General features: G+C 40.9%; 1 protein-coding gene across 1 annotated transcript in view; it reads left to right on the forward strand.

Annotated features, from left to right (window-relative positions):
• Positions 1 to 4467: 4467 nt before the first annotated feature.
• UBE2K (ubiquitin conjugating enzyme E2 K) overlaps positions 4468 to 16239 on the forward strand; it is a 44780-nt gene continuing 33008 nt past the window's right edge. The window contains exon 1 of the mRNA XM_066185635.1: positions 4468 to 4643. Within this exon, the coding sequence (XP_066041732.1) occupies positions 4581 to 4643 (63 nt within the window). The 5' untranslated portion in view covers positions 4468 to 4580. The remainder of the gene's footprint in view (positions 4644 to 16239) is intronic.

The following is a 16239-nucleotide window of genomic DNA, read 5'->3' on the forward strand; positions in this document are numbered from 1 at the left end:
CATATATATTCATCTACTAACAACATGAAAAATATAATTTGGTAAGCACAGGCATCTTGAGTGAATACCTTCTCTCTCTTCCTGAACACTGAACAATTTCTGTTCTACTGGTTTGGGCGTTTCTGCCTACAGAACTCCTACAAGTTCTTCATCAACACATTTACAGGTAAGGCTGGACAAAGCAGTGATAGTAGCTTGAGCTATTTGTAAAGCAAGGAAAGCTTCCCAACTGAGGGATCAGTCTCAGCAGGGCAAGGCAAACTGTCCTGTTCCACCCAGGAGAGGGCACTCTTACACCTGGCCACGCAACCGGACATGGACACCTAGAGGAGGAACAGGAAAGTTAAAATGACATCTTGAAACTCGGGCGACTTGCACGACCAGTTAGATATTTTTATGATAACGCTAATCACAAGTAAGTTGAATCATCCAGACACTGCCACAACAGGAACATAATATGACAGACAATAAACGTGCAGGCTACATTTATTCTTAGCCTCCGAAATGTGCTGAATGATGTGCAGATAAAAAAGACAATTCCTGCATTTCTCTGTTATAAGCTGGGATCATAGAAAGAGAGCTGTAGGTGTACCTTTCGCGGAAAACGAAGGTTAAATTTAAAAATAACCTGGTTATATGAATATTTATTGTTACCTTTTTAAAAAATAAAGCACTATTATAAATGAGCATACAGACATTTAAATGCAAAGTGCATATAATCTAATACTAACACAGCCTGTAAAGTTAATCCTTGTATGATATCTCATTAAATAATTAAAAAAAAAATTTAAAATGCTACAGGGTCCACCCCTGTTTCTAAAGAGATTGAAATCAATATACATACCTCTTGAGACAGCTTTCCTCACCAATAAGTAATCCTTCAGCAACAAAGAGAGATCAAGCCTGTCATTTTTGAAATTTCTAAACTAAAGAAGCCAAGTTGAGGAGGTGGTAGTTTTGTTATGCAAAACATTAAACAGTAAAAGAGGAAGAGAATGCTGCACACTGCAAAGTTAATGTTTAAAAAAATCTCATTTTCCTCTAATCAGAGGGGATAATCTCAATAATTCCAAATTTTCTCTGAGTAATTTTACTAGAAAAATGTCCTATTGATATGAAAAGAATGAAATTAGGAAAGTATGGAAAGGAGAAAAAGATCACCAAGAATCTTAAAGAACAGAAAGTAAATGATACTTAGTGCTGTCCTAAGTGTCTTGGAGTCCCCAGGCAGTACCCTGGGGCTGAGAGAGAAGCACTGTGCACATGGGGCTAGACTGGATGTACAGAGTCCAATGTGCACAAATTCTGCATGAGCCAGAGCCACTTTTCCATGAACATGTGGGGAACTCTTTCTTATATACAGTGTGCATTACAGACAATACTTCCTACATTACATGGGAAATGACAGAGTGTTTAGGATGTCTGGTTATCCTCACATTGGCTAATGAATATTTTTAGCCTTTCCATATTGACAGCTTGGGCTGAGGCCTTACAACCAGTGACCCTGTTAACTTTCCTCCTGCAATAACCTTACATGGTTTCAACTTCAACCATATCTCTTGCTCCCACTCCCAGAAGTCTTTCAAAACAATCTGCCAAGCATAATAAACAATGCATAGATAACTCAGAATTGTATCTCCCCCTCTATTAGTTATGATCAACACCAGTGGGCAAAAGCACAAACCAATCTGCAGCCAGTTTGTAGAAGCTGCTATCGAAAGAGTTGTTCAGTATGAGACTAAAAGGATGATAGGATCAATGAAAGAACTATCTCCTGAAATCATACATACTACAAAATTTTTAAATTCAAAAAAATGAGCTATGTTCAATGGATTACAGCTGTAAATTTTGTGTATGGAGTTTTCTAAGGGCAAAAGACTAATGAGAACTTAATTCAGGGCTTTATTATCAACATACCAGAAAATTCATTAGGGAGTCAGACATGGAAGTCACTGAAATCACACAAAGAGGCTGTGTTCTCAATTTTTGTCAAAGCATTATCTTTTTTAACAAAGCAAAAATAAAACAACAACCAAAAAAGCCTAAACAACCCCCCTCCCCAAACAACAAACCAAGCCCCAAAACACCTATTCTACCCTAAAACCCTGTAGAATCTTCTGTAAAATAGTAAACTATAATAAAGTATAAAACAGTATAGGAGGCATAAAATGGTGGACCCAGCATGCTGATTACGTAAGGTACTGATTTTTATGTAGATTTTGATCCTGGCAAAACTCACCACTAGAACTACTCTGTTCTACCAGCCAAAAAGCCTTTCTACATCTGTCCTTCTGCAAAGAGAAAATTAACACAGTATCTGGTGAATATGAAACCTTTGTGAGGTAAGTGAAAAATGCCTACTTAAGGACAAGGGAAAAAAGAAATGGGGTATAGCAAGGAAAAGAGATACAGTAATTCATATTAATTTCATTTTTGCAGTAAGAGACTCTGACATTTGTAATCCAAATGAGCACATGAAAATGAACCTAGGTACAAACCAGACTAAATCATTGCCCTTTACCATGGCTGTTATTGGATGTCTACTATCTACAACATAAAAGCATACTCACAGGAACACAGAGGATTTTGACACTTGATAAAGGTCATGTTTTCCACTCCATTCAGAGCAAAATCTGAATATTGGAAGCTTAGCTTCTTTATGTGAGCTCTCTGAAAAGACATGAGGGATTTAACAGGAGATTTTAACAGGTACTAACTTTATTGTTTTTGCCTATGGTAGCCAAAGTTGCTCAGCATGCTATAAACCTAACTTTCATCTAAGAAACAAAACAGAGTTACCATCTTTTATTGGTGAGAGCCAAGGGCACACAAAAGCCATGGCCTACCTCCTCTAAAGGAATTTAAGACATATCAGTGCAACTCAGATGTCTAAATTATTCTGAAGATGAAGGTCCAAGATCACACTATTAAGTCATTAAAAATAAACCAGGCCTACTGCAAAATGGTCCTTTTCATAAAGGTATTGAAAATGTCAGCTAAAAAACTGGACTGTATAATACATTTTAAAGTGTTCATCTTAAAAAAAAAAAAGAAAGATGAACAGATGCACATGATACAACATTTTTGCAGAAAAACGAACTTTTCCCAGTCAAACTACAGGGGAAGAGTAAACACGTTAAATTGTATGCATCTGTATATGGTTGACAGATTTTTTTAAAAATATTGATTTTTTTTGTTGCCTGGGCCTATACTTTCTTTATAGTGTAATAATCAAAATGCCGTGTATACTAATGGAGATAAATGAACAGCACTTGTAGATAACAGCCCTGCCAACATTTGTTGAGATAAATGTCCATGTTGTACATTGTCCTGCACTGCACCGTTAAAAGGGGGCCCTATAAAATGTTTCTGTAAACCTTAATGTCTTGAAAGTCTCTAGTTCCTGTATAAACAACAGTTCAAAATCCAATCTCATGTTCTCCTCTGCAAATCTATGCTCTTCGATAGCATACCTTATTTTATACACCTCAGGGCAGAAGTTATGGTTACTGTGACCCTATTTCAGATTTCAAAACAGAAGCAGCATCTGTGGGTGCCCGTATTTACTTCTGCAATAAAATGCCCAATTAGACAGGGCTGACCCTTGCCTTTTACTCTACTTTTAAAACATTGTAGCAGAATCTGCAAAACTGAGCAGGTCCTTTCACTGCCCCCATTAAGTAACCTGTTTCTGGGCCTGCATGTTCCCCTGGTCCCGTGTGAGGAGGCACCAGTGTCTCCAGGGGGAGGGGGGAAGAGGACGAGGAGCGGGTCTGGGAGAGAGACGTGGAAGGAATGACATTTTTCTCTGCCGAGCATAATGGGGAAAAAAAAATAGATGAGAACCGCTGTTATGGGCCCGGGTGAGCAGATTCTCAAGTTACGTGGGAGCCCCCCCGGTTTTTTGCTCGGGGGCTTCACCAGCACAAGTACCAGCGGCTCCTTCAGCCAGCTGTTTCCTCAGCGACACCTCAGCCATTCCTCCTGCTGCCGCGGACCCGGCCCTGCCCTCCCAGGGGCGCTCCTTCACCCGGTGCCGGCCCGCTGCCTCAGGGCTCAGCCCGCTGCGGGTACAGGGCCGGCCGGGAGCCATGACGACACGACGGTCTCAGCCGTGCCCCGGGGCCCGCCCGCGGCGGGGCTCTGCCTCAGGGGTGCCTCCTCACGCTTTCGCCACGGGCCCGCCCGGCCGGTGACGAGGCGAGCGGCTCGGGCAGGTGTCTCCGGGGACGGGCAGGTGTCTCCGGGGACGGGCGGGTGGGCGGCCAGCGGGGCGAAGCCCAGCACCTCTACAGGTGGGCAGCGCACCCTTCCTTTGGGGCCCGCGGGGAGGAGGCGGCCCAGAGCGCACACGCCGCAGCCGCCCCATCGGCAGCGTCCAGCCACGGCGCCCCCGGCCCCGCCGCCGCCCCGGTGCCGCTCCGGCCGCGCTCCTGCGGCCCCTCCTGAGGAGCGGCAGCGGCCCTTTCGCGCATGCTCGGCGCGGGCGCCATTTTGGTAGGGCCGGGAGTTCTCCAGCGGAGCGGCGGTGGAGCTCGCTGGGCCCGGCGCGGAGGGGGCGAGGGGTGCCCGCTGCGGAGATGGCCAACATCGCGGTGCAGAGGATCAAGCGGGAGTTCAAGGAGGTGCTGAAGAGCGAAGAGGTCAGAGCCTCTCCCCACTCCCCCTGCACGCCGCCGCCACCCTCCCCCGTGTGAGCGTGGGCAGCAGGGGACGGTGCGGGCGCCCCGCCGGCCTTCGCGGGGACCCCGCACCCCCCTCAGCCCCACCTCCCCGTGCTGGAGGTGGGCCTGTCCCACGGCATCTGGGAGGGGAATGGCGATTCCTGGGGAGACGGGGCCTGCCGGCCGTTGGGAAGAGGAGGAGGAGGGGGCCGCAGGAAGCGCGGCGGCAGGGCCCGAAGAGGCTGGGCGGGCCGGCCCCCGGCGAGAGCTCCCGGCGGTCGGTGCTCGGGAGCGCCGCCAGGCCGGAGGCCACGGGGCGGGGCGGGTGGGGCCGGCCCGGCCCCGCGGGGACCCCCGGCACGCGCCCTCCCGCGTCCGCCCGCGCGGCACCGGCAGGGAGGGATGGATGGATGGGGGGGATTGGGCAGGGTGAGGTGGGGGTACGTGATCCCACACATCCCCTTCGGCTGACCCCTTTGGCTCCCCAGTGCCGGAGGCTGCAGAGTACGGATTGAATGTTTGGGGGTTTTTATCGGTTAATACTAAACCCCCATTTAGCTTCCCTGTGTACAGAACTTCCTTTAACTCACTGCAGGCTTACTCACCTTCAGATGGATGCTTTTAAAGCCCCACTCATTTCAGTCATGTTACCTCGTTTCCTGATCAGTGTGTTCAGAGGTATGTGTTGGTCACTAAGAGAGGCTGACTACTTTCAGGACAGCAGTAAAGAAGTTCTGATCAGTTTGGGGGAATAGATAGCAGTGTTTGCAGGGTTGCATCGATACAGCTTCGCTGTGTCTGTGTCTGAGTTGGTGGACGTCAGCCAGATGGGTTTTAATGGTTGTGTCGTCATTGTCGTCCTACTTGGGATGATGTTGCAGGTTAGATCCTTGTGAAATATTAATGTGAATATGTAACTCTTAAAGCTGGTGTTTCAGAAATACGAACGTATTCACGGAGAAAAAATTGAGAGGATAATTTTTGAAAGGTACTAATGGCTTAAGAAAAACACGTTTAGGGTAGCAATAGTTGATGCACTTTTAAATTGTGTGCTGACAGCATTGTTGCTATGCAGGTTGAGCTAGCCCCTAGAAAAATGTAAGGGCCTTGTTTTACAGCTGCCTTTAGAGCCCAGGCTGATTTTGCCAAGCCATTGCACAGCAAGTACAGAATTGCATGGAGACCAAGAGAAATTTCTAGGTGGATACCTTTATACCAAAGCTAGAGAATGGAGACCTCATACCCCGTATAACCAGCTGATACGGTGGAAACAAAGAAGTCTGTTTGGAGATGCTTTCTAAAGGCTTCAAAACCCTTTCCTTTTGCTTTATGTAGAGAAAAAAAAAAAAAAAAAAAAAAGAAAAAAAAAAAAAAAAGAGGAAACCTTAACTTACATAGGTTTTGGGGGAGCTCGATGGTAAATTTTCCTGCTGTAAAGGTTTGATCCAGTGTGCACATTTTTGATTATTTCTGTTTGTTTAGTCTGGAGGACTCAGTTACAGAATTTTGGAAATGGATATTATTATAAAATAGCCTTTGAGCTGCCTAAAGCTAGCCAGAAAAAAAGGTCATAATTCTTATGAAATTCAATTAATGGAATTTCAAAATCATAGTCCAGCAGACTCTTGGTATTTCTTTTTTCTTCTGCTATTAGCAAGCTACATAAGAGTCATGCTGATATATTAGGATGTATAAAATTGCTGTTTACAGACTATACTAGCTCCCATGTCTTGAATGCAAAATTTTGGTGTTACTCAGTGGTTATCAAAGTTGCAAGCAAAGTTTTTTTTGTGAATGTTTGTACATTCCAGGGCAGTCAGACTATAGTGTCATCATTGCTGGGTGTGAAAACACATGGAGTGGGATGATGAATGGAGGTCCAACTAAATACTATCAATCACAAACCAAAAATAAAGGAGTTTTCTTACTATTTAGTAACATTATCATTAAACCTGGTTTCTTCAAAAAGAAATCTTTTAAATGAATGGCAGTGCTAAATTCATTGTTTAGATGTTTGTAAATCCCTCTCTGAAGGCAAAGTGGCTCACATTATCTGTTCCTAAATTATTTTTGATTTAGTGCTTTGAACTACTTAAAGAACAGTTGTCATTTCCCCCCCCATTTCCTCCTAGGCGTAATAGGAGCACAAATGCCTGGAAAGGTGGTAGGCACACAGGGAGAAAAATATGTAGAAAGTTTGTTCTCTGTCTTCTTCCACTACTCACCTTTGTGCTGAAATAGAGTGGTGGAACCAGAAATGTTTTTTAAGAGTTCATGGATGGCAGTTAATTCCTTCTGCATTTGAGGTATGTGTTGGAAGTGCTAAATTCCAAATGAAGAAATAATTCTGTAAAGCGTGTTTTTCCTTGCCATGGTTAAATATCTTTGAATTCTTGCTGCTCAGGACTAAATCTGCTTTTCATATTACTTAACACTTCCTGTTTCCTTGAATACAATTTCTGGGAAATAACTAATATGTGAAAAACTACCTTGCTCTCTCTTTTACAGATAAGAGATGAAGGATCATCCATATTTTTAAGCTGAGTCTGGGACTTCTTCAGTGTTTTGTAAAAGGATTTAAAGTCTTTTCATGCTTGAGGAAAAGTGCTTCTGCTGTGCTTGCTTTATTATTTCCAATTTTGTTAAAAAGCATGACATTACATTAAGAAGTAGGGTATTGTTTATTTAAGAGAGATGCCTGTGACTTTGCATCTCCTAAATATTTGAATTAAATAGATAAAACTAGCTAAAGTTTCTTTGTCAGCAGTGCTCTCTAGAGTATGATTTTTAAACTTTTTACTTTTGTGTGTGGAGAAAGCTTTACAGTTCTAAGACAGGCAAGGTATTGTGCATCTGTAACAAAGATGAAGTTAAGTTAGTCTAGGTATTAACTTGACTGGTGAAATATGTGTAGGCAAGGGATCAGATGTTCCACTTGATCTCTTTTCTTGTTCTGTCATTTCATTAATCTGTTACCATGTTGCTTTTATGGGCTGAAATTCTAAAGCAGCAAAATGTATTTTGAACAAAAGTATGAAGCTGCAGCATGATGGAGAAACCAATAAAGAGATGGAAGGAGAGTAGTATCCTGCTTTTACTAAGAAGGAAGAAGTTTTAGATAAGGTTAGCTGCTTTTATTTTTAGATGAAGTTACTGGAATGCTGCAGTGGGTAGCCAAATCCTTACCTGCTCTCTGTAAGTAGATATCTTATGAGAGGGAGAACATTCCTGACATTTAATAATGAATAGAAACATACTGAAAGATCTTGTGGTCACTTACAGAGTGATGCTGAGATGTGTTGTAATTGATCAGGTATGTTAAACATGACCTATGACTTGGTTTTGTAATTTAATAAAGCATCAGTGTTTACTTTGAAGAAATTGTACTGTGCTAGAGGTGAAGGATTCAATGTTTAATTGGCCAGCCACTTTTTTTATCATGTAGAAATATAAGGTGTTTTCTACTAATTGATCCCTTTTGCAGTGAAAGCTCTGATATTGAAGGTGACACATTGGGAAGCATAGCTTCCTTGTAGCAGGAAGAGAATTGCTGGTATATCTACCATGAAGTGTTCTTCTCTTACAGATATGAAGAGACATTTATGGCAGGTAAATCCAGGTAGAGCTGAGAGTAAATTAAACTCAGCTGCAGTTATGGGATATGGGTATCTTCATGGATAGATATCTGAAGCAGCAGTTGAAATTTGTAACCTGCTTGAACCCAAACCAGCATTCAGGTGAACATAGTAGGTTAACAACAAGAACTTCAAGTACTTGATTTCCAAGAAGGAAATGAGTGTTTGTTTTGGAGTCTGCTATGTGTTTCAGTGATTTATAGGCAAAAGGGGAGGGAAGAATAGCTGCAGTCTGCCATGCCTTTATCAGACTTTTAAAGACCTAGTGAGTAGCTCTCGTGTTGGCTTTTATCATTGCCTGTGGTGGTCTTGTGATTTATGGCAGTATATAGGAAGATACTAAGTAACATCTCTGAAAACTTCTTGCTGTTTGGAAAAGCCATAGATATTTAATCTTCAGAAAAACTGCATTGCTTTGGTTTGTTTATGTTTGGGCAGTCTTGGATGCTAGATACTGAATTCACTAATGTGGAAACTTTTAGTTGTAATTGTGCTTTAGTGTTAGTAGGATTCTTGTTTTTCTTCCTATTTATCATGTAGAATCCATGCAGGTATTTATAAGAATGAGGTGTCTATTACGCTTCCTGAGTCAGCGACGTATATTTTTTAAACAGTATCCATTTTATGCTGATACATATGCTTAGCTTTTGAATTGTAAGAATAGTCAGTGTAGGTTTAGTGAGTGCAGTGGGATTGTTGTCATTGTTTAATCCTGGGGGCAGCAAAGTGCTGTGCAGCTGCTCAGTCAGATGCCCCACTCCCCATCATGGGCTAGGAAAGAGAATTGGTAAAAGGTAAAACCCATGTGTGAAGATAAGAGCAGTTTAATAATTTAAATAAAGTAAAAGATAACGATAATAATGAAAAGGGAGATTACGAAAAGAGAGAGGGGAGTAAAACCAGAGAAAGACAAGGGATGCCCAGTGCAGTTGCTCACCACCTGTTCACCTGTTCCCAGCCCATCCCAGCAGCAATCAGCAGCTCCCAGCCAATGCCCCTTGTTTCTGTACTGTGTGTGTCATTCTGTGGGATGGCACATCCCTTTGGCCAGTTTGTGCCAGCTGTCCTGGCCATGCACCCTCCTGGCTTCCTGAGCATGTGCTCTCTGGCAGAGCATGAGAAACTAAATAGCAAGTCTTTGACTTCGAGTAAGCTGTACCCAAGATCAGTCTGTTATCAACATTATTCTCAGACTAAATCCAGACCCCAGCCCTGTACTGGCTACTGGGAAAAAGTTATCTCTGTCCCATCCTAAACCAGCACAGCTGTTTGTGTGAATAAAGATAGAGTGTCGATTAAAAGGCATAAAGAATGTTTGAATGTAAAAAAAGGTGTAAACATAAGAATGTTTCAAGTGTCATTATTACATTGGTACCAGGCCCTCAGGAGGTCTGCATCTGATTTAAAAGGTGTGTGAGGGGAGTTTTAGCACACTAGAGCTTGGGGCTGCTATGTAAAAAGGGTTCTTAGTAGGCTGGAGAAATGAATGTCCTGGCAGGAACCTTCTGAAGCTCAGCTGAGGTAGCTGCCAAGTCCTGCACCTGGGAGGAAGTAACTCCATGCATCCATGTGTACAGTCAGGACACTGTCTGGAAACAAGTCTAGCAGGAAAAGAACTTCATGACCTAGTGAAGAGCAAGCACAATCATGGTGGTGGCAAAGGAGTCCAACCACAAACTGGGTTGCATTAGCAAGAATACAGTCAGTGGGTTGTGAGAAGTAATGCTTCACCTCTGTTGTGTGCTTGTGAGAACATCTGTGGTGGTCTGTGCTCAGAGACATACTCCAATGAACAGAGCAGAAAACTGTCAACATGGTTCAGAGACTGGAGCACAAGATGTGTGAGAAGAGGGTGAAAGAGTTGATGTTGAGAGAACTATTGAGAGGGACATCTTCCTGTTATCTATAAATGCCTGATGAGAGGCTCCTGAGAAGAGCCAGACGTGTCTCAGAAGTGCATGGGAATATGATTAAGAGGTGGCAGACACAAGCTGGAACATGGGAAATTCTGACCAGACACTGGGGAAAAAAAATACAGTGGTAGTAGTCAAACATTTAAGCAGCATAATGAGCAAGATTGCAAAATCTCTGTCCTTGGAGTTGTTCAAAACTCAACAAATTCTTGAACAACCTGCTCATATTGGACCTGCTTTGGGCAGGAGGTAGGGACTAAAGCCACTCAGCTGTCTGCCATGTACCTGCATGATTACAGAATCTCTAGTGTAAGTTTGGTTTTTAATTACTGTTTCTCTTTGTCCAAGGAAACATAAAAGGGTTCCAACTCTGTTGCTACATCTGGTAAAACCTTCCCCTGTAAACAAATAACAAAAAGTTAAAGCAGACCATTTCTTTTTAGTTTAAAAGTTTTCACTGTTGTATGACAATAATGAATCTTCTTCCTTTTCAAATTGGAGGCTGGGTTTTTCTGGTAGATGCAAAGCTTTCAGGGTTTTTATGTTGAGAAAGTTCTGTTTTGGAACCCTGAAAGTAGAACAAAATGCACGATTTGTACTACTTCTTTAAGCTTAATTTCTCTGAAATGTGAAGATCATCTTAACTTTAAAATAGTTGTTTGTGGAATCTTTTGTACGTTGCCAAAAATAATTTTGTCTGCTGTGTTTTTAGCCATGCCTACAGTTTTAGGCAAGACAAGGTTTAGACCTGTTTCCTATAACTGCATAGAAAGAATAGTGAAACACCATTGATGTGCATCTTTGATTTTCTTAATCCCGTCTGTGGTGTGTTGCTTGTAGCTTCTAGTTTGTACTGGAAAATAATGGAGAATGGATCTGTAGGTCTTTGCCATCAAACTAGTTTGTCTGTAAGTGGTGAGAAGACTGCGTGTTATTCTCAGATCTGGGGTGATCTTTCAGAGTTATTAGGTTATTTGTAGTTAACACCTCTTTATCTGAACCATACAGCTGTTTCTCAAGTTCTGTGAAGATGATACCAGGCACTTCTTATGTAGATACTGATCAGTACTAGTATTAGGAACACTACTTAAATCTGTGATTTAAAATATACAGTGTCAGTGATCATTTGACCAGACCTATGAGTTTGCCAAGTACTGGTAGTGGGAATATTTGTGCATGGAAGGCTAGGTCTATTGCTTTTTCCTGTGTTCAGTTGGTGACTGTTTTAATGTTAATATGTATCCAGTTGGGTCCAGATTTCTCGTGAGGGGTCTGCATATCAGTTGGCAGAATCCTAAAGTTTTTTAGAGTAAGTGGAAAATGGAAAAAGAGAAACTAAAGTCTGCGCTGGAGTCAAACTCATTTGAAAACGTCATAAAAACCTGAGGAAAGAGAGCAGTCCCCGGTTACAGGAGTGGATTAGTCAGGTTAGGATGAGGGGATAGATTGTAGCTGAGGATGGTACCCTCTGATAACAGCCCTCTGTGAACCTAAAGCCCTGCTAGAAAGTAGCCAATCCTTCACCAGTTCCAGTCTTGCATTCATTCTTCTGTGCTTGTTTCCAGGAGTTGGGCTTTAATAGGAAGGAAGTGTGCGAGTCCTAAGGTTAGTTCCCTTTATGTAGTATGAGATTTAAAAACAGTTAACATTTTATCATAGGAAATTTGTGTAAGTATAAACTACAAGAAAGTGCTGGTTAAAAATCCAGTGGTCTTCATTTTGCATTAAGCTAGTGCAGGTACTTAGAGTAGTTCTTAAATTATTTACCTGTTAAATGATTTCTAGATTCCTAGATTTCATCATCCTAATAAGGACTGTTGTCATTATTATACTTCATCACTTTTACACTAATAATTGCTGCTGGTATTAAAATGAGAAAATGCTTTAGGTTAAAGTTTATCATTAAGATGCAGGCCATCTTTGTCTTTGACAACCAAAGTAAAACTGCTGCAATTTAGATATAGAAAAGGAATGAATTTAGTTCTTTTATGGCAAAGAGTAGGAATTTTGGCAAATAATATTCTGTATGGCACTCTAAGGATGCTTCATAGAATCATTGAATATTCTGAGTTGGATGTAGTCCACTTCTGCACTCTTGACTTATCCAGCATTTTCCCTTGAAATTGTATCACTGTTAATATTTGTAATATTTGAGTTGGAAGCACTTGAAAATGCTTGCCCTGAGTATTTAACAAAATAGTATGTGCATCATAAATAAAGTATCTCTGTGAGTAGCAAAAGTAATGTTGTTTGAGTACCAGATCTGTGTTTTTGCATTTAGTATATTGCAACAGAAATGTGCTAAAGTCATGGACTGCTCCTGTCTCTCCTTCGAAGTGTCTGCACAGGAGGGTGATAACTGTGGATGTCAGTGTTCACACTTCATTCAGTGTTGTGCTCTATTGGACACTGTAAAAGTCAGTCCTGCAGTATAACTCCAGTTTGGCTATGCCAGTGTCAGAAGTGGGCTCATCCTGTGTATTGTTCTTCTGTTGGATTGCTCATAGGGGCTGTCCTGTCTACCGTGTCAAAAAATACTAAATTGAAGGAAACTAACTGAAGTTCATTATTTCCTAAGTTTATTTCATTACTAGCCAGTATGATCAACAGTTCATTGGGAAAGACTAATGAAAGAGTGCAAATCTAGTTGTTTAAAAAAAGGCAAGTTTAAAGTAACACGTCTTCAGATTCTAAATATGTCTACAGTGTGTTTTAGGAAGGGAAGAAAAAACTCAGACCCACAAATACATTAGTCCATATTTTACTTAAAGAGGTATTTTAGCTCAAGCTGAAAATATTTCACTTTTTATTTTTAGCTGAAAGGGAACTGTGAGGAAGTATTTTTGAGTTTTTGCTGTGTTAGGATGTGTTGAAGTACAGGAGGCTGTGATGAAATAAGGTAGTATACATGAATGGAAATCATGGTAGATGTGTTGGATTTTCTCCCTTGCTGGAAGCTCTTAGAGGCTTCATGGTGTTTAGGTAATCCCTTCCACTTTGGAATAAGGGTACCCATGTGGGAAGCTGGTACAGAAAAACTGTTCTGAGCTATTTTCACAAGTCTTCAAGCTCTGAGACTGTGAGTGAATTAGCATAATCAATTTAAAATGAACTGAATCCTGTGATTCCTTTCTATGTGGAATTGCTAACCTAAGTAGGGTAGATACGCAGAATTGGCTGCAGAGCCTGCATCAAATGGTTTGGTATGTTCAGAAAACGACTAATTCAAAGGATGGTTCAGAATGATTATTAAAGCATGCTTTATCTGCAGGGTATTTCAGTTCTATACCAAAACCAGAACCATGCATAAAAAGATAGGAAAAATGCATCCTTCCTTTCCCCTCTTACTTTCCTGAAGGGAGCAGGAGTCCTTTGCACTATGGCCACACTGATGTCGGGTGTCTCAGTGCGCTCAGATCGTGGTTTGGGTAACTCCTGCACTGATTTATGCTCCAAGCTACTGTAAGGATCTTGCATAGCTCGACACAGCCTGTGCAGGGGCCCTTAGAGCAGTACAGAGAGTGTGTATGCAGTTATTTACACACGTCTCATGGCACAGCTCTATCAGTCTAACCACACTAGCCCTTAGAGAGACAAGCAATGACTGTGTAACTGCACTAAGGGCTTATGCCAAGGGAGCCGTGTCAGTTCCACCTCTGGGCTCCATGACTGCTGCCATGGTTTTGTCAGAAATAGTTTAGACACACACTAGAGCTGAAGTTTCAGAATTCTTTTAACTTAAGGCAGTTCCAGGAAGCAGTGTCTCATTCCTCTTCCAGACTCATGTCTCCTTGTTGCTTTTGTGCTCCTTCCCTTACTTGCAGTGTTTGTGGTGAATCAAATCAGGGATTGGGTTAAAATGAAAGATCTGTCTTGCTAGTATGTGTTTATTTCAGGTGTTTGCTGTGCAATTGTGTGAATGCTTATACAAAATCTTACCCCCTTGTTTACATTAATTCTAGGATCAGAAGGGAAGTAGGGCCTTGGCCGCTGTTAGGCTGGTTTGAGGTGCTGTGGAAGTAGAGTCATGTTTTAACAGCTGAACATTAGTAGGGGTGGGTATTTACCTACCATAAATTTAAAAAAAAAAATCCACAAAAACTTCCTGGTGCTCAAGGTCTAACTCTTGCAAAAAGAAGATGGTTTAAATATTTGAGATATTTTTGTGTTCTGACAGGAAGAGAATATCCCTCAGCATTGTTCTTGTATGTAAACGTATCATACAAAATTTTAAGGTTGATACAGATTTAATCTCTTGATAATATTCTTTAATAAACTATTTTAACAAGATGAATTAAATAAGTAAAATTGTGTTAAATACAAAAATTCTAGGCTATCTAACCACCAGTAATACAGAATTCTCACAGTACTCATACTTGTATCTCCTTAGATACAATAAAATACAAGTTACTAGTTAGTAACATAGTCTTTTGATCAGTAAATGAAACAAATAGGGTGCAAAAACAAGGTCAGCTAGTTTTACTGGAACAGATGTAACCGTAGAAAACGTATGTTAGTAGAGGGGGATGAAATAGAATGTGAAATATTGTAAAATTTCCTTAACTGAAATTCTTGATAGGTTTAAAGAGCATGGGAGCATTTTAAGGAAATGCATTTCTTGGTATTGACTCTTCCTTATCTAGAAAACTGCTCTTTAATGTGCTCTAGACAGAAATGTTTCCTCTCCGCTCCCTGCCCTGCCCCAGACGCCGGATTGTTTCACTCTGCCATTTCTCTGGCCTTTGAAGGTGGCAGGTGCTTGCCCTAGAATGCAGAGTGATCTGCTGATCTCAGCTGGTAGTGCAGCATGTGTACTTCACAGCACCGTGGTAATTATGGGACATTTCTGCTTCTCTTAATAATAACAAGCTCAGGATATGCACTTGATTTTGGCTTTTAAGCTGGAGTGAGTCTGAAGAAATGTTTTGGAAGTATTGAACTATTCCCTTTTGCTTTGGTGACTCTTTGAAGGGATGGCAGTGGGATTTTTTTTTTTTTTTTAAAAGTTGAAATTACCATTTTGCTCCAGGACAGTGCACTGCACTTTGCTTCCTAGTGGAGTGATACCTCCTTCCTTTTTTATGTTTTCCCATTTCTTGTGAAAGAGTGAACTGAATGGATGCACTGTACTTACTGTGGCCTGCTCTGGGGTAGCAAGGGGGTTAAGAAGGGAGAGTGTCAGTTTGAAAAGAAGGGAGATGAGAGGCTGGTATTGACTTAGACATCAGCTGAAGAGGTGAGCCTTTATTAGGAATCTTCCTTTCTGAAATATCAGTAAAGGAGGAAGACCTGAACCATTTGCATTAAGTTGAGAATGGTACCTTAGCAAAAGAGCATAAGAAAACAACAAGAGAAATATTACAAAACAAAATTCCTTTGAATATTTATCCACTGATTTGCAAAGAGTTGGTAAATAAGATAAGAATGGACTTGGTTTTGTTTCTTAATTTATTTAAATAATTGTTTAATGGAGTAAGCTGCTACTGAAATATTGGGAGTCTTTTGCTCAATACAAGTTGACTCAGAGTACTCATGGCCTTGTGCAAAACTCGTGTTATGGATTTATATTATTTATATTTAAATATATAATATTATATATATTATATTTGTATATATTTATATATATTATTTATATTTAAATATAAAATATTTATTGTTTATTATGGACTGGGATAGTCAGGTGATCTCTTTCTGTAAATCTGATGAGATGTGGTCATGCCAGATTTTGGTGTAGAATAAGACTCCTGGGTTAGAATATAAAATGGGTGGGAGGACAAAAAGAGTTTATAAGCCACTAGTTACTTTATAGTATAAACAGTTTAATTTTGCTAGCATGGCTTCAGACTAGAGTGAAGGATTTCTTACTTAAATTGGCTTATTAAATATTGAACCTTACAATGTCAGTATAAAATGTTGGATGTTCAAAAGTACCTATGTCACATTTGTAAGTCTTGGCTGTAATAAAGAAGTAAATAAATTTTTATTAGATCTTAGGTAAGTTCAAAAGTGATTATTGCCAATTTACCT

Source organism: Chamaea fasciata, unplaced genomic scaffold (genome assembly GCF_029207755.1).
Source record: "Chamaea fasciata isolate MVZ Bird 193981 ecotype frontalis unplaced genomic scaffold, bChaFas1.0.hap1 SCAF_6, whole genome shotgun sequence".
Lineage (NCBI taxonomy): Eukaryota > Metazoa > Chordata > Aves > Passeriformes > Sylviidae > Chamaea > Chamaea fasciata.